At 43.7% G+C, this 26,416-nt stretch overlaps 1 protein-coding gene across 1 annotated transcript; it reads left to right on the top strand.

The window, feature by feature from the left end:
* Positions 1-11,890: 11,890 nt before the first annotated feature.
* On the top strand, positions 11,891-24,024 carry usp46 (ubiquitin specific peptidase 46). Its single transcript, XM_060066752.1, has 10 exons — positions 11,891-12,266; positions 14,248-14,328; positions 14,848-15,061; positions 16,781-17,019; positions 17,319-17,395; positions 17,784-17,867; positions 18,263-18,460; positions 20,395-20,473; positions 20,994-21,123; positions 21,546-24,024. Exons 1-9 carry the CDS (start codon positions 12,231-12,233, stop codon positions 21,093-21,095), a joined length of 1,110 nt encoding a protein of 369 aa, XP_059922735.1. The 5' UTR covers positions 11,891-12,230; the 3' UTR covers positions 21,096-21,123; positions 21,546-24,024.
* The last annotated feature ends 2,392 nt before the right edge of the window (positions 24,025-26,416 follow it).

The raw sequence follows: 26,416 nt of genomic DNA, 5'->3' as shown, positions 1-26,416 counted from the left end.
AGAGAATGAAGGCACATTATTATAAAAGCAGCTTACCACCAAAGCTCCAGTTTGGAGCGCATCCGCTTTCGATCCACTCCCACGTCAAGAACCACTTCCCCACCTCAGGCGAAGCATGGAGCCTGACGTTTTTGACACATTTAGTTTCAACTGATTTGGTTGAATGGCCTAGATGGTGAGCTCAGAGTGGGATTTAGATACGCCTCCGGGGTTAAGAGGGGGAAACAAACAAGTCCCCTTCACCCGGGAACAAACATCCGAGGGCTGGCCGACAAAACAGAATAGAAGCTGGCTCAGGGGCTCAGAGTGTTGTTGGCACTGGGGTGCTAAGAGGTGGTAGGGGGTGGGGGAGAGAGGTGGGAGAGAGAGATGGGTCGGATAGAGAGAGAGGGGAGGGGCAAGTGAAAAGGGTTGTAAATTGTAGAGAGAGGGTCAAGTTAATTGTAATTGCAGGGGGCGGGGGGGGGGGGGGGGGAGATGATGGAAAGGGTAACGGAAAAGGAGGTGGAGTTCCAGTCCAGAAAGGGTGTCCTTGTTGACATGCAGGTGAAGATTTTTTTCCAGAGGCGGGTATTTTGACTCGTCCATTCATTTACAACGGTAAGGGTGAAACAAGATGGCCGGCTGCTGGACCCCAGGAGGGCCTGGGTCCAAGAGGCCACATCCACACTATAATTCTATATTCTATTCTATTCTATTCTCCAACTGTGCGAACCAAAGATAAAACAATGTCTTTATTCCAGTGGGATTATGAAGGATTTGGACGTTTTTAAAATCTTTTTAACAAAGCATTCCTAAAACGACAGTATGTATTTTTCCATGTGTTCGTTCGAGTAGCTTTCCACAGTTAGATGTTGTGGTTAGGAGAGCACATACCTGAATTTTTGTGTGTGTTTGTGTGTCAGTGTGTGTGTGTGTGTGTGTGTGTGAGTGAGTGTGAGTGTGTGTTTTATTTGATCAGATTGTGCTCTTATCTACACCTGCGTTTGCAGAGAGAGAGAGAGCAGTGGAAATGCTGTCAGCCCTTTAGCAAAAAAGGCCACACAAAGCAAGCTAGAATGTTTTTCATTTCTTATTGAAAAACATGCAATGTTTTTCAGCATTTGCATTGCCCCGCATGTCAACAGCGAGTGGATGGGGAAGGGTGAGGGAAGTGTTTGTGTGGGTGTGGGTGTGGGTGGGGCTGTTGCTACATGCTACTGTTTGGCCCCGTCGGTCTGCATGACAATAGCACACGCCTCCTCAGGAATGCCAGAAAAGCTGTGCTTTTTTCTACTAAGAAAATGAAGCTTCCATTGAGAAAGTGAATAATAAAAAAAAAGAGGAAGAAAATATTGATATGGTGGTTGTGATTCTTGCCCTTGTTTACGTTCCCCGGCTGATCTCCAGCAACAGATTATACAACATGCCCCCCCCCCTCACCTGGGGGAGGCTGATAGACATGTGGCCTCTTGTTGATGCATGTGCATGGATGCGTCCAACTGCCTGTCTGTCTGACAGTCTGCCTTTCTGCCTGTATGGCAGTCTAATGTCTATATGACAGTAGACTGTCTACCTAGCTGTCTGTCGGACGCTCTGCCCGTCTGTCTCTCGGTCTGACAGTCTCACAAGCTGTCTGTCTGTCTGTATGCAAGTCTATCTAAAGGTTGGTCTGCCACCTGTCTGTGAGTGTGAGGTTGGTAAATGCATGTGAGTGTTCAGTGTGTACATGTGGGCATTCACGTGAGGCTGTTTTTGGGGGGGGATGGGGGGGTTAGTGCACGGGACAGGGGCTTTGTTTGTTTGCACGTGAGTGCACGTGTTTTCACAACAGGTTGGTGAACGCGGGATTATCTTTCTTTCAGAGGCACATTCTGCAGCTCATTTGATACAATTGTGAAACAGGTATGTAGATGCATTGCGCTCAGAGTTTACATTTACATGTCAAAGGTTCAACGCTGAAATGCATGTACATGTAAATACACCCAGTGTTAATTAGGGTCCACACGCGAGTGTGTAAAACACTTGTGATTACAATGCCAATGAAATGGAACCAATTGACAACATTGAACATGATGTTCATAATATAATGGTGATTTTAGAAGTACACAACATAGCCTCATAACATGAGGAAGGATCATGATTGAAAAGCTGTTGGTTGGCCGGATACTGTGGTGCCTTGAGTTTTCTCAGACTCCAAGCCGAGAGGTCCTGGGTTTGATGGCCAATGACCACAACCTAGCTGTAGGCTTCCTTGAGCAAGATAACCCCTAACCCCCACGTGCTCCATAATGACCTGTATTTAAACTGTAGGTCTCTTTGGTTGAAAGCGTCTCCAAAATGATTGAATAGTACATAGTGAAAAGCCCACCGAACGACAGATTAGCATCAGGAGAGGGTTATGTTACCATGGTGTCCCCCCCTCCCAGGCCACGGGGAGTCTGGACACTGGGTCTGGGGTACATTTCCTGCTTGGGTCCGCGGCAGAGTTTGGAATTCATCCACTCCCTGGGGCTCTGTGCGTCTAGCCAGTTAGACAGCCAGTCAGAGTAGAGCTGGCCCTGGATCATAGCAGACATCAGTGATGAGGACATGGAGAGTCCCTAGAGCCATCCGTTCATGCTTACAGATGTTTCAGTAAGTGAGTTGAGGGGGGTCTCTGAAGGGGGATAGTTTCCTTGTTGTTGGCAAATATATTAAGGATATGATTTCTGTTTCTGAGGAAACACGTGCAATCCACCAACAGACTATCAGGAAGATGTAGGGCATTTCCTTCACCTAGAATAGTAACAAACTATACCTCCTTTATGATAATTAATAATTAATTAATATATGATATATTAAAGAATGATAAGGGATGTGCATGAATACATGTATATCATATTCAGACAAATGTCATTATCTTTACCTGTGACCTTCTCCTCATCCCTGACTTTATAAGTGTGTGTGTGTGTGTGTGTGTGTGTGTGTGTGTGTGTGTGTGTGTGTGTGTGTGTGTGTGTGTGTGTGTGTGTGTGTGTGTGTGTGTGTGTCTGTGTGTGTGTGTGTGTGTGTGTGTGCGTGCGTGCGTGCGTGCGTGCGTGCGTGCGTGCGTGCGTGCGTGCGTGCGTGTGTGCGTGCGTGCGTGCGTGTGTGTGTGTGTGTGTGTGTGTACACTCACACATACATACAGTCACACACACCAGGTTCCTCCTGATAACATTCAAACCAAACAACCAGCAAGCTATCAAAGGAGCTAGTGCTCATTTGTTAACACAGAGCCCCTGCTAACATAAACCATTGCCACCTCTTAGTTTGTCCAGCTCCCTGCAGACTAAAGGTTTACGTGAGGGCGGATGACAGACTGGTGCGCTTCAGTCACCACCTGTCAAGTCAATAATGGAGACCAGACACCTGCAAACACACACAAGACGGGATTAACGGGAAGCAAAGAAAAAAAGATGAGAAACATCAAGAGGTGTCCGCGTGTCCTTCTGTCTGTCCGTCCCTCCATCACTCTATCTGCTATCGCAAGAGGTTCAGTAAACTCAGATACACAAAAATGTTAGATATATGATACATACATGACGCAGGAGAGGTGGACACAAGTACAAAGTGTATACCGTAATCAAAATACAAGTTCTTAACCCATCTAGTACTTCGGTCAAGGTTAATGTCCACCAGATTATGTGATATTTGATTTTAGAACTTGTTATAATATATGCTGAAAACATGAACTGATGGAGAACGTGTTTGTGATATCTGTTAGTTTTGTCGAATTGTAGCAACAGCAGCGAGCACAGCTTTCCATGTAGAAAGTAGTGAAGTGAAAGCATGACATCATCCACTTATGGTTTCATTCAAACAAAGTCATAGAAGCTCAAATGAAGGCTACTAGCATATAAAAGTATAAGACTTGAGTTACACGTTTCCACCCACTATGCGTGTGGGACCTCTCCGTGCGGAATCCATTTCATAAACCTTTGAATCAACACAGACCCCACAGTCTCTCATCCCACACGTGTATTTATTTTATGTCCCATTTTGGCCCGATGAGAGTCTGCAGTTTCCTCATCAAGCCTCCGATGAATCCAACGCGATTATGGCTGCCGGGAACAGAAGTTATGAAACACATAAACATGCCCACCCCTTTGGAGTGTTTAGAAAAATATCATGATACATTATCCTGCTGTTCTTGGAATTTCTCTATCAACTTGTTCTGGCACTGTAGTAAAGTAATATCTATTACTCATTTCCAAAAAAAAACAAGCAGATAAAGGCTCTCAGTAATTGAGTTATTTTTATAGATGTTTGATATATCATAAAATATGTATCATCAGATACCTATATATCTACACCATATCTATCTTTATATAAATTGAATGAATAAAATCACGTCATATATCTTATACATATTTATATTGAGGTATAGCATTAAAGTAGGCCTACTCTAATTCAAAGGAAACTTTATGTGAAGATATGTCGCAACTTCTCTTGACAAGTGAGGACCTGGTCGTATCAGCTATTCCATCATACAGAGAAAACGACAATAGAGGTCTCAGTGTGTCCGCCCAGCAGACTCATGAAGGTGAGCACTAGTATGGCCCCATTCACCTAGCGGCCGTCTTGGTTCTGAAGGCTATCTGTACCCAGCCCGCCATTCGAAACAAGATGGCCGCTAGGTGAATGAGACACTATGAGGTCCATACAGGGGTTTTTCTTCTCCTGGGAGAGAAGTTACAGAAGTTCTGTGATGACTCAGGCTGCTTCCCGTCTGTTCTACGTAGGCTATTGTCTACGAACAAATACTCTTCCACCTCCATTCCTGAAAATATGCGAGTGATTCAGTAAAAGGTGTCTTTGTTGATGCTTAAGGTCACATAACAGATTTTCCATCACTTTACTGATATATCCTGTGTGTGTTGGCCTGTGTGTGTATATACGTATGCAGATATGCGTGCGGAAAATGCTGTTTGTGTGTGTTTGTTTGCATACGACTCTGTGTGTGGTTGTGTGCATGCATGCGTATGTTTATTCACGTGATTATCCTGGTCATGAAGAACCTCCAAAGACAACGTGAGACTTCAACCCAGTAATAGACAGTAACACCACGGATCGCAAGTACAGGCACACCATGTACCTCCAGAGCTGGCATCAAGGGCCAGAGATGTGCTTGTTGATTGAAGTGTCACATACTCTATGTTTCTGTGTTCTGGTTCCCTGCTAGTTCTCTAAAGAGACTGCTGTGACCTGCCATCCAATTGGCAGCACATTGTGCATGCGTTGACACACTCACAGTCTGACGGGAATGGGGTTTGAAGCCTTCAGTTTTTTTCAGTTATTTTTTTCTTTCTTAGGTATCCATCTCTTGTTATTTTTCTGTATTTATCACCTCATTATTTCCCATCATCATTTCCGTAATCTTGTGCTTTTTCGGCCTTGATATTCAATTCCGTTTTATTACCTCAACCGGCATATGTCATCCTATCGGCTGCTGTTTTCTAAATGAAAACACAACCCGTATCCCGCTTGCTTACAATATGAACCTTGACCATATAGTGTAAAGAATCACCACAAAAAGTCACCTTATTGCCACACTTTGCATCTAACATGTATATATGTTGTACAAGATTGTTTGAGATATTCCCCAGAGATCTATGATCGTAAAAAAAAAAAATCGTCCAAGCTTCTTTATCAGCTCTCTCTCTCTCCTCTCTCTCTCTCTCTCTCTCTCTCTCTCTCTCTCTCTCTCTCTCTCTCTCTCTCTCTCTCTCTCTCTCTCTCTCTCTCTCTCTCTCTCTCTCTCTCTCTCTCTCCATGTCTCTCTCCATTTCTCTCTCTCTCTCCTCTCTCTCTCTCTCTCTCTCTCTCTATCTCTCTCTCCATGTCTCTCTCCATGTCCCTCTCCATGTCTCTCTCTCTCTCTCTCTCTCTCTCTCTCTCTCTCTCTCTCTCTCTCTCTCTCTCTCTCTCTCTCTCTCTCTCTCCATGTCTCTCTCCATTTCTCTCTCTCTCTCTCTCTCTCTCTCTCTCTCTCTTCTCTCTCTCTCTCTCTCTCTCTCTCTCTCTCTCTCTCTCTCTCTCTCTCTCTCTCTCTCTCTCTCTCTCTCTCTCTCTCTCTCTCTCTCTCTCTCTCTCTCTCTCTCTCTCCCTAAGACATGGCAGGGTGAGTCGAGGGTATGGAAAGTGGGTCAGGCCGCAGACCCCTGTACTGGGTGTGTTCCCCCTTGCTCTGCAGCCCTTGTCCAAAGAGTCCCACTGTGTTGTCCAGAATCAGAACACCCCCAGTGTATCTGCCTCCGGTTCTCCTAGCAACAACCCATCACATCTGGGCGGCTCCAAATATAGAATGGCCTCTCAGGAATTTAAATGGGTAGGGAAACAATATATTTTTAACCTCACCTAAGATGGTCCATGCTTCAAAGTGTTGGTCTCCCCCTGTCTAAACAACTTCAAGTGGAAGAAACTTTTCAACTGAAGGAGCACAACTTACACACACTTTTGGGTTGTGTTTTGGGGTTTTGAAACAGATAAACAGGATGACACAATAGTTTGTATGGGAAATGTAGGCCAGTGTTACCTACCCTTTGTAAAAACATGTCATCGTTCTATATGCGTGCGATTCTCAACATTAATATGCATACATGCTTTCATACAGGTGCATATGTAATGCATACACGCACACAGGCTTTCCCTATGCCACAACTTAAAGTATTCACAAACACAACATGGCAAATGTGCACACGCATGCGCACACACTTACACAATGTGACCGCGCTGACTCACATGCACTTAATCCACTTATGCATTTGACTCCTCGACTGAAACACTGAACTATGTGCACTCAATTCTTTCTCTCTGTCTCTTTGCCTCTTTGTCTCTCTCTGTCTATGTCTCTCTCTCTCTCTCTCTCTCTCTCTCTCTCTCTCTCTCTCTCTCTCTCTCTCTCTCTCTCTCTCTCTCTCTCTCTCTCTCTCTCTCCCTGTGTAATGAACACACTGTTGCTATTGTTCCTCTATTGCCTTGGGGATGCCAAAAGGTAACCCTGTGAGTGAGTGAGTGAGTGAGTGAGTGAGTGAGTGAATGAATGAGAGGGGTTGTGTGGCAGCCCAGGTGCATTGTGGGAGGTGGTGGCATGTGGAAAGCTAAGTTGCTAGGACGTATCTCCATGTATCCGGCTGGAATACAGTTACAGTCTGGGGTCAAAGGTCATCTCTAGCTATCCTCAGATCTGCTAGAGGTCTATTCGAGTCAGTAACAGTGAAGGGGGATGGATGATAATAAACGTATCAATGTGATACTGAGGTTATAATAATACGAACATGTTATGCAATGTGTCAACTGACATGATGAACTCATGTATCATGTCATTTGAGCACAGAGGCCATTACAAATACAAGGGTTACTTTGTGATTCTCGAGGCACCCTTTAGAATACGTGAGCCCATTATCCAGTAAGTATTTGCATTTATTGAATATTGTTGGTCACGAGAAACGAGATGAACTCATTTCCAGATATAAAGCACTTTATGTCAATGTCATGCATGACTGTATGAGATTAGTGTGCATATACTGTATATATGTGTGTGTGTGTGTGTGTGTGTGTGTGTGTGTGTGTGTGTGTGTGTGTGTGTGTGTGTGTGTGTGTGTGTGTGTGTGTGTGTGTGTGTGTGTGTGTGCGTGTGAGTCTATTCAAAACCAAACTCACCGGACCAGACCAGACCAGCAATGAAGAACTGCTCTACTGTCCTCTAACTCTTAAGTTGGTTTTGAAATGTTTTGTTACCACACCAACATCAGTTGCCATCCACCAATCATACATGTTTATGGATAATCTCTGGCACAAATGAATGAGAAGCCATTAACAAATTCCTGGCTAATAATGCCAGGGAACATACCAGAGCTCCAGTCACCAACAATGACAGTTTGCCAAATGGCACTCCAACACGACGCCATTGTTCCTCCAACACTTTTCTCTAGCCTCTTCCCGTCGCGTTTGAAGTCTGTCATTCCTTCTCATTTGTTATTTTCCTATCGCTTTGTTCGAATGCTAATGCTAATCAGATAATTACCGAGTAGGGGGAGTTGGGTTGTTGTTGTTCCTGAAAACACAAACAAGAGGAGTAGAAGAAGAAGAGGGACCTGGGGGCCCAAGCTTATCTCCCCTCCTTATTCGTTATCCTCAGCTAATTGATGTTCAGGGCGCTGGCTAACCACACACCCTCTCTCTTATACACACACACACACACACACACACACACACACACACACACACACACACACACACACACACACACACACACACACACACACACACACACACACACACACACACACACACACACACACACAGACTCAAACACACACTCTCTCAAGTTCTTTATTGTGTCTTCAAAGCAGGGCTCTGATAAAGTCAGGGGCCCCTGAGGCTCCTGGTCATTGTGAAGACTACAGGGGTCCCAATCATCACGCAAGTAGTGCACTTAATATTGAGATAAATTACTTAAGTTATTTTAAGTGGCTTGATATTGGTGCTCCACTTCTTAAACAACATAAGCTCTTCTGTTTACAGTTGAATACTTCCGACGAAAGGAGGCAAGCTTCAAGCCAAATAACAGTGGATCGTGTTACCAACTAATTTAGACAAAAAAAAATTATAAATAGGTTATTTACTCATTTCTGTGATTTTTTTATTATTTTTAAAAGTTTAACAAATTGTACTTTTACTCATATATGTGTTTGGAAAGTAAAGAATCGATAAAAATGGGCCACCATGCACACTCCTATACCTCCTCTAAGTCTCTGTGGCATGTAGGAAGTGGTCACCTTTTTAATATTCTTCACTGTTGACCATAATCACAGCTTGTGGCTACCTGTGTCTTTGAAGGCACTGTTTGGGACACATTGCTGATGAATAGGCTGCTCAACCACACTGTTTAGCCAACTTTGTAAACTTTCTTTGATCATTGTGTGCTATCTGAGCTAAATATTAACCTCTGAAACCCCAGCCCCAATTTATTGATATATTTTTCATTGATTATAGATGTATTAGTAATTTAATTCGTTTCCAATCAGGCTAGCATGCTTATTTTATTATTGATTATAAATTCAAAATTTTTAAATTTAAAGGAGACATTCTATGGTGTTTTCCCAACAAGTAAACATAGTATTTGAGTTCCAGAAAACGTGTTTATGAAGCTGTGCTAGAAATAGCTTTTAGAAAAAAAAAATCTCGCCAACCGCTATTCCCCTGTTTCAGTCCCTTCAGAATGCGCTGTTTCTGGTGTCTGTAGCTTTAATGCAAATTAGCTGCTGCTTATTGACCAATGAGCTGTCAGTCAGACTGAACCACAGCATGGAGGAGAAGGGATTGTTGCTGTTTGCGGACTCCTGGAGCTCTATAATATAATATATTATGTATGGGTATTTAAATAATATTATATCTAATATCACGGCCAAAAGCAATGTGCGTCTCGGTTGATATTATGAATCATAAAGACTGCGTCTGACGTCTCTGGTACTTCCACAACAAGTAAAGACCCGTAGTGGGCGATATTTCATACATGGTTGAGAAGAATTGGGGGAGAAGAATTGGGGCAAAGGAACTTTGGCCTTGACTCTCTGAAGTCCATGAACTGCGACATGGAGGAGAAAGGGATTGCACTCCGGGAGCTGAGCTGCCGGACTGCCACCTAGCTCCCCGCGCCGGAGCTGCCGGACTGCCGCCGAAGCCTCGGGCGCCGTCGAAGCCGTCCGGCTGTGGCCGAAGCTTCGGCGGCAGTCCGGCAGTCCGGCAGCTCCGGCGGTGTACTCCGGGAGCTGAACTGCCGCATAAGCTTTCTGGCTGCTCCGGCGGGTGTCCTCCGGGAACTGAAAAGTCCGGCGGGGGTAGCTCTGCGGCAGTCCGGCAGCTCAGCTCCGGGAGTACATCCCTTTCTCCTCCATGCTCCCCTCGCCGGACTGCCGGCGAGGCGCCAGTCCGGCAGAAAAAGGGATTGTACTCCCGGAGCTGAGCTGCCACGAGTTCCCCCCGCCGGAGCAGCTCGTCCGCTGGTCCACAAAATCTTAGCTATGCTCTGATTGGAGGGGAGTAGGGAAGTGGGAGGTTATATTCAACTGTACCCCCTTCCAGGGCCGGCCCTGACCAATTTGGCGCCCTAGGCAAGATTTTTGCTGGCGCCCCCTACCCCTTTGGATCGCACAGTAAATTCGAGTACCAATGTTCATAAACTCAGAGAAGCTACAAAGCTTTGTCTTTGAGACTCTTTGATTTTAGATAGAAAATTGAACACACGAAACGTATTACAAACCAAGTAACAAGCAATGAATCATAAATACAATATGGTATGCACAAAATACTGCAGACGTTAGAACATTTAATAATTAAACACTTTGCAGTAAAAAAAGGTCTTGCAAAACAAGTGACAATGAATCACTCATACAATAAGGTATGCACAAAATACTGCAAAGAAATGCATGATGTTTACTGAAGGCATTCATAAGCAAAATAATAGATAGAGTTCAGATTGAAATTATTGTAAATACAATTAAATGTAGTACGGTTTATCTAGTTTGGTTCTAACCAGAGATTAAACAAGCACTCAACTGAAGTATAAAAAAAATAGAATAATGTATTAGGGCTGTGCAGAGGTAGACGGGACAGCAGCACCTGATGCTGTGTCACTGGGGGTGGTACTGAAATATTTTAAAAGTGCATCTGAAGAGAGAAGAGAAGTATATGTGACGACTGCATGTTACATTTTAATAAAAAAACAGATGCTTGGTGTGCTATACATGAGACTAATATAGACTAATGATGGAAATGGGATGAGATTCATTCAACTTTATTGTCAATGCAATGCAATTCAGTCTAACCACAGTGCAAAAACCAGTAAAGTGCAGTGAAATGAATATATATGTATATATAACCTATGAATGATATGTGAAAGCTAAGGTATGAAATATTAACAGTAATACACTTTAACTACACTTTAACACTGATGTAAACTTTAACAAACATAAACTGTGACACATAAAACCAAATGCTTACAACCACCCTATTACAAAGGGGATGGACAACTAAAACGATTTTAACTGACATACAAGCAGCAGGAAAGACACCTGTCAAATAACACCTGAACAGGCCTAACTCAGATATTTATTGATTATTAAACAATGTTGCTTTCGTCCGAAGTAAGCTAGCAATAGATCACTTCAGTCATCACGCCGGCCCTCCGCTGCGCGTCGGGGCCGGACAACGCCCCTTAACAGTGGTATAATGAGCACATACCACAGCCTGGCGTGATCTATTGCTTAAATATATTTATTATTTTTATTTATTTTTTTTATTCTCCCCCCGTTTTCGGCGCCCCCCGCGGATGACGGCGCCCCTAGCATTTGCCGATACTGCCTATGCCCAGGGCCGGCTCTGCCCCCTTCCTACGTAGGAGGGGGCGCCGAAATTGACTCGCTTGTTTGGTAGGAGGGGTACTTTCAGAAATGCATATTTCACTCAAAGAGTGATGTACAGACTTTTTTCAAAGTTTGTATGCGTGTGGGAGCACCAGAGACCCAAAACAACACCCCAAATCCCAGGAAAAGTGTTGTTTTCATAATATGTCTCCTTTAAAAACACAAAAAATAATTTATTTGGGAATGTTCCTAATCAGGCCAATTAATTAATTACGTAGAAAAATGAGTCAAAATATTTGGATAAGATAAGATAAACAGATAAGATGTATAATCCTACAAAGCAACATCCAGTGATGAGCGCAGCTCAGCGTACTGTCCCTTTAACCATGGCCCTCCAATGTCAAACTACATATCCCAGAAACTCCGGTCGTTATCATCCGAGTGGTCTGTATGGCTTTTACCCTCCGTCAATCGCACAGTTGAGGGTGTCGACCAATCAGCTCCGTTCTCTCTGGATTTAGTGGGCGGTATACTTTACCTCCAAGCGTAGCCTAGTGCAACCCTCTGCTGTATCAACCTGCTGCAACTTCGTGCGTCCGTGACCCATTGATGCACTAATGTTTTGCCAGTTGCAAAATACGATGAACGCCCGCTAAAATTAAGTCGAGTCGTTGTTAGACTCTAGTTTCTTTTTTAATTGTAGGCTTTTCTGCAACACGCTGTGCTGCGTCTCGCTGAATGCTTGGTTGTGGTCTTGGCCTCCGGTCGCGGCTGCGAATTAACTTCCATCTCTCTGCACCGCCTGCACTGTCATAATGTTTCTTTTATAAAGATGACTGTGTGGGTGACACTATAAACTAAATGACTGTCAGAAATATCGCCTCCATTTGTAATATGGTAAGTATCTGGCTGATAGCCGTTTTTACTATTGATTGCCTGCATCTTTCCTCCTCTTCGATATTAGTGATGATGATGTGGTGACACGGTTGACTTGGCTCTCTGCACCCGGCCTGTCCCGGAAGAATGCAAAATTAACAGGGTATACTCTTGGATTTTCTATCTATGTTCAGAGCAGTGGGACCCCTTGTGTTCGAGGCATGAGTGTTGCAGGGTCACTCCTGCATCGGAAACGTTATGCTATTCCATAGTATGATTTACACTGGATGTCTGCGGAGGATACAAATCGCTGCTTTTGACAGATTGGTTGTGATTACATGACCCCTGGTGCCGCTCTGACCCAGACCGTATCTCTGTTAAACTGAGCAGGACCAGGGATGGAATGTGTTGGCATTTTAAGTGGACAATACCAGTCATTTTCCAGATGAGGCTGCCTGCTAGACGAGACACATTATACGGCAATACAAATGTCATTGGTAGTCCTAATTATCAAACTCTGTTCTCGATTAAAAATTGCAACGTCTTTGTTGTAACCATGGTTACAACACATGGCAGGCTCTTGTTGTTGTTGACCCACACGTCATGAGAAGGTCTTTCAGTGACGAGTGAGTCTGGTGGCCTGGTGGAGGGAAAGTACTAGGTTCGAATCACAATGTTTTCTACCTACATATCCGTCTCTATCCTTCCTGCTCCTTCCTGACTTGTCTATGAATTCATTGTAACTCTTTGGATATTGGATAAAGGTATCTGTTAAAGGATAACTTCTGATCTGTCTACCTGGACACGATTTTCCATCATTTTGGGTCTAAAAGTCAAATGCAGACAACAATAGTTGAAATCGGTTGTGTATTGACAGGTAGAGCTTCAGCCATTGCAGTCCATTCCCGGATGTGACCCTCGTTCAAGTCTCGTTCAAGAAGAACTCTCACTCTTAAATATTGAGCTCTGTAGAGTTGAGGTTTTGCAGGAAATGTCCCTGTTGTCAGACACTGATAACAATCTAAGCATGTCAGGGGCAAACACAAGCACTTTAGAGGTGGTACATTGACAGGGCACGATGCCCGAATCATGAGAGGGTTGCAATGGCACAAGCGCTTGTACTCTCGGAAAGTGTTGGGGAAAATGATGTCCAACTTAATATCCCAAAGTTATCCTTCAAAATGACTTGTAACACGCAGACCATAATCCTATAAACAGGGAAACCAAAACATGTGTGGACAGTCGGTAGATTAAATTCCACTAATTAATGGGATATCTGGCCTATTACAGAGCTTTAAATGAATCAAATCCCTAAAGCGAAAGATATAATTGTTATTTCAAGTTAAACTATTATATCATACATCTGGTAACATTGTTATTAAAATAGATATTGCACATGCTCACATAACTGATTACAATATGTTACACTTTATGCCCCGACACATTTGTCCCTTGTGAAGTATCAAAGACAAGCAAAGACCAAAGTGCCATTAACCAATAGTCCATTTAAGTTGGTTTGGCATTTTTTGTGAATATTTTTTTGTGATTTAATTAACTGACAGACCATAAAAGACGAGCCCAGCGTTGCTACGTGAGATGTTTCTCTTCAGTCTCACGGACAATCATGTCTTTTGTCAATTGCTGAAATTGGTCAGATTTTGATTTGAGCATCAGGCTGACCTAGATTCTAGTTTGTGATGCTTCTTAGGACTGTTTTTTTGGTTTTGAGTTGAATGTACGATTGGCTGCATTCACAAAAGATCTTGCATCTAATTAAGTGATTTAGCAAATTGGCAAAAAATATAATTTAGCCCGCCAGTCGGATTAACACATTGGTTATGTGTAGGTTTTATAATCTAGTCAAGTTTACTGTATATTGGTTTAGACATGAGTTTATTTGACAGTTAACAGTTAGATGTATGCTATTTTAAAGGCAGTTTTGTTATTAGGAACAGCTGTTTTATCCTTGGTCCTATGTTTCCTGTTTCCTGTTTCCTCTCAGGGCACCAATGCCTCTGCTCTGGAGAAAGACATCGGCCCTGAGCAGTTCCCAGTCAACGAACACTACTTCGGATTGGTCAATGTAACTCTCAGGCTAACCCAATTGGTTACCATTTTAGTTCTTCCTCCATAATAGCTAACAAGTTTAAACTGTACCCATCATATGCACATGAGAGAACAACGAATAGAAGTCATTCTTGGAAATTAAATCATTGAGTTCCATGCCTCCTCAACTGTGCAACACAACAAATGACAATAACATATACAGTTTAACGTTAAGGCTGCATTTAGCAATATTGGTGTGAGTTTTGATTAGATTGTATTTTGACTGAGTCTCATGCTTCTAAAGCATTTAGATCTATAACAATGATCTATAACTATAAAATATGCTGGAGAACCATGAGACTAAATTAAAGCACTATTACATCGAGACAAAGTGGGGCAGCAATATTGCTGATTGCAGCTTTAACAAAAAAGTTATAAATTAATAATTATATGAATAGATCAAACAGGTGTCACTAACGCTCACTCCATCACCTTGTTATGTCCCACTCTGCTGTAAACGCTCACTCCTTCTCCTTGTTCTGTCCAACTCTTTCAGTTTGGGAACACATGCTACTGCAACTCTGTGCTGCAGGCCTTGTATTCGTGCCGGCCGTTCCGGGAGAACGTCCTGGCGTACAAGGCCCAGCAGAAGAAAAGGGAGAACCTGCTCACCTGCCTGGCCGACCTTTTCCACAGCATCGCCACCCAGAAGAAGAAGGTCGGGGTCATACCCCCCAAGAAGTTCATCTCGCGCCTCCGCAAGGAGAACGGTGAGGAGCACATCACTCCTTGTTTGACCTCCTTTATAGCTGCTGTTGGCTGGTGTGTGTATGATTTGGGCCGTTTTTTTTTTTTTTTAAATGGTGGGTCGTGACTCGTGACCAGTGTTGGAACATTACTTTTAAATGTAAATCCTTGATTTCACCAATCTTCAATGAAACTGAATCAAATAATGGAACATTATTTCGGGACATCCATTTTCTAGGATTTTAAAAAGCACTCTCCATTTAACAAAGTGATGTGGCTATGTCTCCAGTTTGTGTTGCTACTTTGGAGAATGGGAGGACTCGCCGGTCTTGCCGCCTTTCAAACAACCGGCTTGGGTTTGTGTGTGGGAGTTCTTGTATAGTGAGAGTAATGCTATGCAGGTGTATTGTAAACCATAGAGGTATATCGACGCTTTCAAAGTTCAAGAAAAGCTTTAGCTAAGCACATAACAATCGTGTTAATTTCATAATAACAATAAGAAGCTTTTCAAGTTAATTGATGAATGCGGCAGATATGTGAGTTACACCGGAACTTGTGTACCTACTCGATATACTAAAGGGTTTGTTGGGCTCTTCTGAATTATGCGAGCCATGTCCTACATTTCCGGCCGGTTTTCAGAAGGCTGTGAAGCCCATCCGGCAGTTGGCACACTGACATGGTGTTGGTTCATGCAGTTCAACTCGATTTTAATTGAATTCCTTCCATCCTGTTTTAAAGCGGTACTTTCTATAGTAAATGTGACGCCGTCGGTGTGAATGTGATGTGAAAGGTGTGGTGGGGGCTGGGTGGTGTGTGTGTGTGTGTGTGCGTGTGCGTGCGTGCGTGGGGGGGGGGGGGGGGGGGTTGGTGGTAGCTAAGGCAACCTTGAGTTAAGCAGATTTTTCCAAAGTGAGTTTATGTGAATGAACAATGCCATGTCTGTATCGACTCTAGTCTCGCACTCTCGCTCTGGCTCTCACCTCTCTTTTTTTGTCTCTTCCCCATGTGTCTCTCCATCCTTATTATTCTCTTCTTTGTTCTCTTTCATGTCTATCTCTCCAACACTATCACACAAGCTCTCCTCCTCAAATCTCTTTTTTAAAAACACTACAGAATAATCAACCTGCTTTTGCGCCTGATTTCCCCATTCCCATTTTGGTCAGGAAAACCCAGATTTGTCGATGGTTTTGCTATTGCCCGATTATCCTGTGGTGTGGGGGTATGTTAACAGTGTTTTTTACCGATATGGTAACCGATTTGAAGTCGCAAATATTAAACAGTTAATAAACGTCAGCATTTACAATCCGAGAAGGACGACAGCCGAGGACACAGGCAAGTGATTGTCATGTGGGAACGACGATAGCCAATTAAGTAAAATAATCTTTACAAAAGCCTTGGCGCCACCTCCAATACACATTGCAATGTGCACGTTTTTTTTCAACCAGAGTTTTCTGGTTCGGAAAAAACCTGACGTACTGTATCCACACACTGAACGGCAAAACAGTTAAATGTATCTTAATCTATTGTTAGGTGGGTGGTGGCTCACGTTTTCTACGTTTGAAAAACCGTCTAGTGTATTCTCAGCGTAAAGCTGTCCTTTCTATTGTAAATGTGACGCCGTCGAAAACATACACCTTTCAAAGAATTCATCAAGGACTATATCTATAAAATAATGTTCGGCATTCGCTTTCCTCTGCGCCATTCCTCCTGTTCGATTAAATTTGCTCTGTCTCCCCCTGCAGACCTGTTTGATAACTACATGCAACAGGACGCACACGAGTTCCTCAACTACCTGCTGAACACGGTGGCTGACATCCTGCAGGACGAGAAGAAGCAGGAGAAACAAAACGGGCGCCTGAAAAACAACGGAACACCCGTCGCCACGGAGACCGACCCTGAGAACAAGACGGAGCCGACATGGGTGCACGACATCTTCCAAGGAACGTTGACCAATGAGACACGCTGCCTCAACTGTGAGACTGTGAGTGTCGGTCTCCTCTCTTCTCCTCTTTCCTGTTCTTTCATCTCATCGTCCCCTCATATTTCATCCTCTTTCCGTTCATCGCCCTTCTTCTAATCTCCTCTTTCTTCTAATTTTCTTTCCTTGCATCTCAGACGCTTTCGTTCTCATTCTTGTCATCCTTATCCTCCTGTTCCTTTTCATCCCTCTTGCTGCTTCTCCTTCATCGTCCCTCTCTCCTCACCTCCCCTCTCCTAAATCAGTCCTCATGTGTTCCAAGAAAGGCCTGTCTTACTGATCTCATATCTCTCTGTCTACAGGTTAGCAGCAAAGATGAGGACTTTTTGGATCTTTCTGTGGATGTGGAGCAGAATACGTCAATAACCCACTGTCTCAGGTAATTTACCCACCTGTTTGGGGTAGACACCTCCAGTCTCAGGTAGACCCTCACCTGTCTCAGCTAGAACCTAACCTGTCTCAGGTAGACTCTTCACCAGTCTCAGCTAGACCCTCACCTGTCTCAGGTAGACACTTCAGCTGTCTCAGGTAGACACTTCATCTGTGTCAATTAAACATCTCACCTGTCTCAGGTAAACGCCTCACCTTTCTGAGGTAGACCCCTCAGCTTTGTCATTTAAACACCTCACCTGTCTCAGTTAAACGCCCACCTTTCTGAGGTAGACCCCCTACTTTTCTCAGTGGATGTCATTGTGATTTGATTGGCGTGTCACTCTTGTGTGAGGTGAAGCCTGACTGACCAAGCCTCCTGTGGTTCTCTCCTGCAGGGACTTCAGTAACACGGAGACCCTGTGCAGTGAGTACAAGTACTACTGTGAGACATGCTGCAGCAAACAGGAAGCACAGAAACGGTCAGTTACAAACATGTCATGAAAATGAAATAATTACCAGAAAAAGATAATTTTGGTCAGCAACCTTGTTTTGCTAACAATGAACTTGTATCAAATAAATTATGCTTACATTAAGAGTTTTTTTCGACATTCTTCTAATTGTGTTGTAGAAAACAGTGACCTGGGAAATAGGATGCTAGATTCCCGGCAGGGAGTGAGCACTAGGGCGCTAAGACTGACGTGTAGCTAAAATTCTAGAATGCTAGTAGCTAACCATAAATCGCAGCATGGAATCAGGTTATCATGTTCGCATCCTCGGAGTCTGCCGCACTCCCTGCCATTCGCTGTTTCACACGAATGTGGAGAGTAGCAATTAGCGCCCTCCTCATCCGTCACGCTCTACGCGCTGTCCCCAGGATGCGTGTGAAGCGGCTGCCCATGATCCTGGCGCTGCACCTGAAGAGGTTTAAGTACATGGAGCAGCTGCACCGCTACACCAAGCTGTCCTACCGCGTCGTTTTCCCGCTGGAGCTGCGCCTCTTCAACACGTCCGGAGACGCCGTCAACCTGGACCGCATGTACGACCTGGTGGCTGTTGTGGTTCACTGCGGCAGGTAACGCTTCGCTCCTGTTCGGGCTCCGCTTGCTTGTCTGAGCAATCACGTCACGAATCGTTGGTTTTGGGTTTGGGTTTGAATTGTTTTCGATATTATTTTGTTTAGTGGGCGATATGACGATATATATCGTGTGATGATATAAAAATGTCTATCGTTTCATATTATCCTCTATCGTTTATATCGTCTTGTCGCAAATCACACTCTTTACGGTAATATTTTACGTCATTTGGACGACGCTTTACATTCTTCCACACGGCACATGAAGGCAACACAAACAAATATGGAGGAGAGTGAACGTGACAATTCTGAATAGGAGAAGGACTCCCACGACCAGCCAAGACAAAGTGAGCTCGTGCCTAAAAGAGGGGCTAAGAAATAGGCCTTTCCGTGTGGTCATTTTCTATAAACTACCGTAATTTTCGGACTATAAGACGCGCCTTTTTTCCCATTTTTGAACGCAACAACAGCTGTTCGCTTTCACGGGGAAAAACGAAGGGACTTCAACCTACTTAGGCCTACTAATTAACGTTCAAAAGCTATTAAATCTTCAACAAAATATGCAGATACTGTCGAAATCGGTTCCAGGGAGTATATAAGGATTATTAATGTTGTTTTTGATGGTGTTTTTTTCTGGAACGAGTATTCGACACCTGCGGTTTATAGTCCAGTGCGGTTTATATATGTACACATCATTCAATTTAGCTGCTGCGGCTTAAACTCTGGTGCGCCTTTATAGTGCGGAAAATACGGTATTTATTCATTGAATTTACAGAAAATGTGGTATATCGTGATATATATCGTTATCGGGATTTATTACACGGGTCTATGATATTTTGGTCATATCGCCCAGCACTAGCCTTTTTAGGCTTTGTCAGCATCGGCTTATATTATTCGGTGAATATAGGACCAGGATCGTACAAAGTTCTGACATCCAAGTTGTACTAGAATATTGGTGGCAAAAATATCTTGCTATTGATCCCAGAGGGGATGTCATGGCATTGTACTTAAAAGTGTTTCAAGTAGCCATTGCATTGTTCGGAACAGGCTGGCTTGGTAACTCAGGGGATGAGTTGAAACCCAACTTGTAGCGGTGCGTGTGCGTGTGCGTGTGCGTGTGCGTGTGCGTGCGCGTGTGCGGCCCTTCTGAAGAACAGGAAAAGATTTGAGATTGTATCCTCAGTTACCCTCCCTTCCTTAATGGTCCACTTCAGAGGGGCTAAATTAGTCCTGGTCTTTTTTTAACTCCTATTTACCCATATCTATTATAACAGCTGGCTATTGCTAACAAAAACAGCTGATGGCATTGTGCTATTTTTTTTGTCCATTAAACGATTCATAAATTTTGTTTACCACCGAGGTTAAGGCTGCGAATGGTTTAGCGTGTGGGTGTTTTGCAGTGAGTGTGTGTGTGTGGAAATTTTTATTTAAACAGTGATGTGTGTTATTGCTTGGTAGCAGTGGGTTACCATAAAGGGTTGTTTTCAGCTGTTACTTAGCTTGTGTATGTCTTTTTGGAGGCTTGTTGATCGATCGTGGTTTTAGGGCAGTGTGTTGGTGTGTAATTTGTTGTTGTGTATTGGTGTTGTTTTAAGGCAAACTTAGTCTGTTGTTGTGTGCATAGTAGCAATGCGTAACTTGTTCTACTATTTTGTTGCAAGAAAGTGTGTGTGTGTGTGTGTGTGTGTGTGTGTGTGTGTGTGTGTGTGTGTGTGTGTGTGTGTGTGTGTGTGTGTGTGTGTGTGTGTGTGTGTGTGTGTGTGTGTGTGTGTGTGTGTGTGTGTGTGTGTGTTGTAACTATGACTTGGCGTGTGTGCGGGTGTGTTTGCTTTCGCGGCACTAAGTCATCGTGTGGCTAGGTTTCCCAGCAGTCAGGCAGCGTTCTGTGGGTGTGTATCGATGGATCCGGTTGTCTGACACACATCTGTCCCCAGCGGCCCTAACCGAGGCCACTACATCACCATCGTGAAGAGCCACGGCTTTTGGCTGCTGTTTGACGACGACATTGTGGAGGTGCGTCACGTTTTAGTCACACCCACCGTTCACCCACGACACCATCTCAGACGTAGACGGTGCCCACAGCTCTCATCATTAACACTGGCTTCTCTCTCCCTCTTTACCTCTCTCACCATCTATCTTATACTATCTATCTCCACTAAACACTATCGTGTCTCCGTCTTATTCTCTCTCTATTCTCTCTCTCTCTCTCTCTCTCTCTCTCTCTCTCTCTCTCTCTCTCTCTCTCTCTCTCTCTCTCTCTCTCTCTCTCTCTCTCTCTCTCTCTCTCTCTCTCTCTCTCTCTCTCTCTCTCTCTCTCTCTCTCTCTCTCTCTCTCTCTCTCTCTCTCTCTCTCTCTCTCTCTCTCTCTCTCTCTCTCTCCCCACCTCTCTCTCTCTCTCTCTCCCCACCTCTCTCTCTCTCTCTCTCCCCACCTCTCTCTCTCTCTCTCTCTCTCTCTCCCCACCTCTCTCTCTCACTCTCTCTCTCTCTCCCCACCTCTCTCTCTCACTCTCTCTCTTCTGCTGTGGGACAGAAAATCGATGCCCAGGCCATCGAGGAGTTCTACGGCCTCACGTCTGACATCTCCAAGAACTCTGAGTCGGGCTACATCCTGTTCTACCAGTCCAGAGAGTGAACAGTACCAGCCAGGGTTCCTTTCAACGGTTGGACCTACTTACCCTCTTTTGTTCTACTCTCTTAAGACCTGTGCCATATCTCTGTCTCTGTCTTTCTCTCTCTCTCTCTGTCTCTGTTTCCGTCTCTCTCTCTCTCTTCCCTTCTCTCCTCATCTCTTCCTCGACATCCGGGGGAGGGATAAATGTAAGTTCAGTGACCTGCATCTGGACTGCACTTTAGAACAGGAAGGAAGAACATAAAAGGAACTGTGAAGAGCTGGGACATCAAAATAATAAAATTCACATTACATTGAATATGCATCATTGTAATGAAGAAGGCTAGATGATGTCATTAATTAGCAATATGACCCACGCGCACATTCTCTCCCTGCCTCACCCGCTCTCCTCCTCCTCCTCCTCCTCCTCCTCCTCCTCCTCCTCCTCCTCCTCCTCCTCCTCCTCCCACACAGGAAGTGCCCTCACCTGAGGAGTAGGGGGGAGGGGGGAGGTGATGCTGCCATTTAAACGCAAGGACAGTTGTGTAGAAAATCTCTGTTCCGGTTGATCACGTGTAGCAGGAGGGCTGTACGGTCGGTCGGTCCAACTGCAGAGATCCAGGTGTTTGCTGGACTCCCGACAGGGCTTTGGCACTGCGGTTGTCAATAGCAACACTGTCGGAAGCTGTTCCGTAACTCTGGTTAGCTGCATTGCTGAGCCTTTCACTCAAGGGCAACAACGTGTGTGTGTGTGTGTGTGTGTGTGTGTGTGTGTGTGTGTGTGTGTGTGTGTGTGTGTGTGTGTGTGTGTGTGTGTGTGTGTGTGTGTGTGTGTGTGTGTGTGTGTGTGTGTGTGTGTGTGTGTGTGTGTGTGAGAGGGGTGGTGGTGTACATTTGATAACATTCAGTTGGATTAGATTAGTTCAGACTAAATCAGATATTTATGTTTAGCAGACATTCAGCCCTGAGCTTTCCCTGTTCCTCCAAATACCAGTCCCTGTGTAAGTTAAGTCCCTCATAGAACTTTATAAAGATGATCTAAAAAGGATATTTATTAATCTTATTTATTAGTTATTCTGTTTGAAGTGAAGACTGCTGGTTAGATGTGTGGCCCTCTGTTGAAAGGCTGTTCCGTGTCCCTGTCTATGGAGGGACCAGGTGTATCTGACACACACATCGTGGGTCTGGCCCAGTGTAAAGAGAGAAGTTTGGCTTTAATGAGTGACCTTTCGTGTGTGTGTGCATGCATGCGTGTGTGCAGGGCTACATGTGCCAGGGCTGGTAAATTGTTTCCTGTTAGTATAGAGTAGATGATAAGATGCTTTTGGAATGGGTTTATGGTGGCGGGAATTGGATTTGACTCATCTTGAAGTCAGGTTCCCAGCAGCTACATAATTCTCTTTCTTGCTCAGTCTCTCGTCCAATGTGCTCAAAATGTCATCCACAATCTTCCATCTCTCTCTTGCCTTTTATATATAATATTATATTATGTAGTATGTACAACAGTATGTGTAGTTATGTCCTCGTTGATAATTTAGTAATATTGAATGTTTGAATGATGTATATTTTTTGTTGTCTTCATGACGGCAACATTTACGTGGGAAATGGGTGGTGGTGGAAGACTTCAGGGTCAGAAAATTATGGTCCTGACATGTTTCTAATTCATTCTATGCACTGAGCTCAGCTGATCTAACTAATATGTTGTGTTCCTGTCTGTCACAAATGCGCAAAATAATGCACTTGACAAAAATAAACTTTTACTTTGGGAATGTGGAAGTTGCGCCTCTGCCCACAGGAAGTGGACGGAGTGATCTCTGCTTGTTGTCTTTAATTTCATGTTGTATATCCTCCTACCTGTGAGGATAATCAACATCCTGTCCTGCAATAGGCCCATTCAGCAATATGCTAGAGCCAGACCATGTGCTAGTGTAGTGTCTTTGTGTTCATAAGACACATTTCAAGACACATTTCATAAGACACATTTCAAGGTCACCCAAGGTGACCTTGGGTGTCTTGAAAGGCGCCTCTAAATTAAATGTATTATTATTATTTCAAGATAAGAGCGTGGTTTTTCTGGTGTAACTGCTGAAAGGCCGGTATATGTGCCAATCTATGGTCCTTAACAACTTGGCATATAAATGTGACCGTCTCCCAGAGAATTCTTTATTTTCTTTGTATAAACTAATTTATGGACATATGTGTCATGTAAAAAAGATTGCAGAGGTTAGGAACAAAAAATATATATTTTTAAAGCTAAAAGCTAAAAAATGCAGGTGCTGGTCATGCTAGCTGGCTTTCAAAGTTGTGTGAGAAGCTGTTTCATTGAATGCTTTGTCTCACAATCTGCTGTAGTGGAGTCACCTCTCTCCAGAACCTTCTCTTTAACAGCTGGGTTGAAACCAACCGTGTGAGTGAGTGAGTTTTCATTTTTTGTGATAGACATGCGTTCTGTTCTTCCATTAAAGAGACCCTATTTTACTCTCAGGTGTGATTTTCCTTAGCAATTTCAAATTTTTTTGACGTTTCAGGTTCCCTGGGTTGGCTTGTAGCTTCCATCAACACATCCATCTTTCTTTCTATCTATCTTGCTAACCAAGTTGTAAAATAGGGACCCTTTAACTCTTTATGCACAAGCTTGTGCAGAGCCAGACAAAGCACATCCGAGGCCAATTCCTGTCTCTTTGATTTGAACACATACATACATACATGCATACACATGCCACACTGTGTGTGTGTGTGTGTGTGTGTGTGTGTGTGTGTGTGTGTGTGTGTGTTGATGGACTTGGAGCTTTAGCGGTTCCGTTCTCAAACAGACCTTATTTTCGGTTGTGTAACTGAAAGTGCACTTAATGAGGGATGATATAATAAATGCTTTAAGGTGTAGAATCACTGTCAGTTTCAAGTAAGAGGTTTCCTTTGGTTACGTTTCAAATTAAAACCACTTTGTGAGCAACCTTTTTGTGTTATGGTTTCTGTCTCCCAATTTCCTTTCTTCACCATTCAACACGGTCTTTCCCGAAGTTCTTATTTGACGTCAATGCACCTTGCACTCACACACAGACTTCAAGCGTACACACATGCACTTCACAAGACAGACACTAGTTAAGTACACACACTGGGTACACCACACATACGCAGTCACAGTGGTGCAACAGTTTCTCCTTTTTCATGTTTGACGTCAGTGCTCCTTGTTCCACGCTCTCTCACTCACACACAACAAATAACACTGTCTGCTCATGCACACACTAGATAGACACACGCCGTCTAGACAGGCACAATAGACATACACTAGTTTGCACACCGAATGTACACACTACACACGTGAACACACCCATTACACAATTACTATACACTTAAACGTACATTGATGACGCACACGTACACATAATTCTACCCCATCTCAGAAATGGATGGTCTCATCGTTTATTAAAGGTTCTCTGTGTGAGTGCTCTGTGCAGCATAGAGATACCCCACCACAGAAGGAGGTACCAATATCTATTCAGTAAGATGGATAAGAAAAAAGATTCCACTCAGACGGCAGACAATTACTCAGTCCCCAAGCAATGTTCTGTTTTTTCATTTCCCATTACTCCTGAGAATCCTTCCGGAAGACACACTGTAATTGTTCATTTACTTTGTTGTAGCATATCTGTATGCATTCAGGACCTGTAACAGTTATCACACTTGTGTTACTCCCGCACTACTCCAACCATGTTTGAACAGGTTCACGTGACCTAACATCTTTGGTCAAAACGAACACACACACACACACACACACACACACACACACACACCCCCCCCCTCTGGCGGATTACTCAGCATCCCACTTTCCCTCCATTATCTTTTATGCAATGTATAAAATAAACACCACAGCATGAGAAAAATGACGCGTAATTGCAGTAATTATCTGATGAATTAGCGCATCACTGCCAATGCCTTTAGCTAAATGGGGACAATGGTATATGCGTCAGATGAAATAATTGTAAAAAATACTGCATGTGCGATCGTGTAAGTGGCGAATTCCTAAATGCATCGCATTCTAGACTGCGTAGCGTAGGCATACAAAATGTATCAAAATACATGGTCATTAGAAGAAAAGGTCAGATGAAATGCTCTGGAAGAAGCATAAGAGCATTTCTTTATGAGGAGGGTCTACCTTGCAATACTTGAGAGAAAGCATATTACGCACGGTGACTTCGTCTGCAGGCTATCGATTACTTTACTAAGAATAATGGAAGCTTCACTTTTATAAACGGGAGAGACTTAGGTAGACAAGGCCAGGGGTGGTCAGGTCTACGATGTTGTTCCGTCATAGACTACACGGTAACAAATTGGAACCGCCGCAGCAGGTAGCCTCGAACACGACGCTGACAAGCGATGTGCGCCTTCTGAGAATCCCTTGACCCCCTGCGGACCGCCATCAACACACGCATGACCGTGCATCTTGGCTCCCAGAAGCCACCGATTTTTATATAATAAGTGTCCCAGAGGGGAACCGTTTAAAACGAAAACACAAGTTTAGGGACATACAAAAGGTCAGGGTTGCTTTTTGAAAGAATTTCCTGATGATATAATGCTCCTCGCAGGCAAGCCTATGAGTAATGTGGGCCTATTGTCAGACCACCATTCAAGAAGCTCACATAACGTCTACTAAATGGAAGACTTTGATCAAACATCGAGTTGTTATTCAATACAGGCACACACATGTTTACAGAAATATCTTTATCTGTCCTTCTCAGGGTTTATCCTTGGTAATTAAGTGAGTTGTCCATGTTCTTTTGGGTGCAATGGTTTGGGGCCTGTTGTATAATGTGGCCTGATAAGTGACAATGCACATCGACATAAATCAATTTGCCAGATTGAGAAGACCAAACAGCAGAAAGAATTAACAATATGTAAACAGCATGGATGTTTAAATCACGGATGAATATTTGTGGTTGAGACTATAACTGTGATTAAGGGCTATACAATTCGAATGGACTTGACTTTGCCAAAACAGAGAAGAGTTATTCTCAGCCTTGATTTATTGCGTTGGATGTTTCACAGTGAATCACCGTCCACTTGAATTGGATAAACGACCCGGGTGGTGGATCTAGAAACCAAACAGGCCTATTACCTGCTTGTTTTATCTAGGCCTATGATTAGTTGTTTCGAAAGTCTTGGGTAAAGGTGCTCCAAACACAATCCTTAAACATTAGTCAAGGTTATAATTAGTCCTTTAATGGGAAAGGACATCAACTGACTCAGGAGCGCTATTTATATTAAGTGCTGCCTAAAAATAACCTCTAGATGTAAAGGCCTTTGAGAGAGGAAAAGGGGAGGAGGGATCTGTATAAGTTCAAATA

The sequence above is a fragment of the Gadus macrocephalus genome, chromosome 12, assembly GCF_031168955.1.
Source record: "Gadus macrocephalus chromosome 12, ASM3116895v1".
NCBI classification, from domain to species: Eukaryota; Metazoa; Chordata; class Actinopteri; order Gadiformes; family Gadidae; genus Gadus; species Gadus macrocephalus.
Note: the sequence above shows the minus strand (reverse complement) of the source record. Positions and strands in the feature narration are given on the sequence as shown.

Bases quoted from the DNA above. Each gene is read 5' to 3' on its own strand.
- usp46 (XM_060066752.1), top strand. From the start codon at position 12,231: ATGACTGTCAGAAATATCGCCTCCATTTGTAATATG. The intron at 12,267-14,247 runs GTAAGTATCTGG...GTTTCCTCTCAG, and splicing joins TCGCCTCCATTTGTAATATG to GGCACCAATGCCTCTGCTCT. The intron at 15,062-16,780 runs GTGAGGAGCACA...CTCCCCCTGCAG, and splicing joins GCGCCTCCGCAAGGAGAACG to ACCTGTTTGATAACTACATG.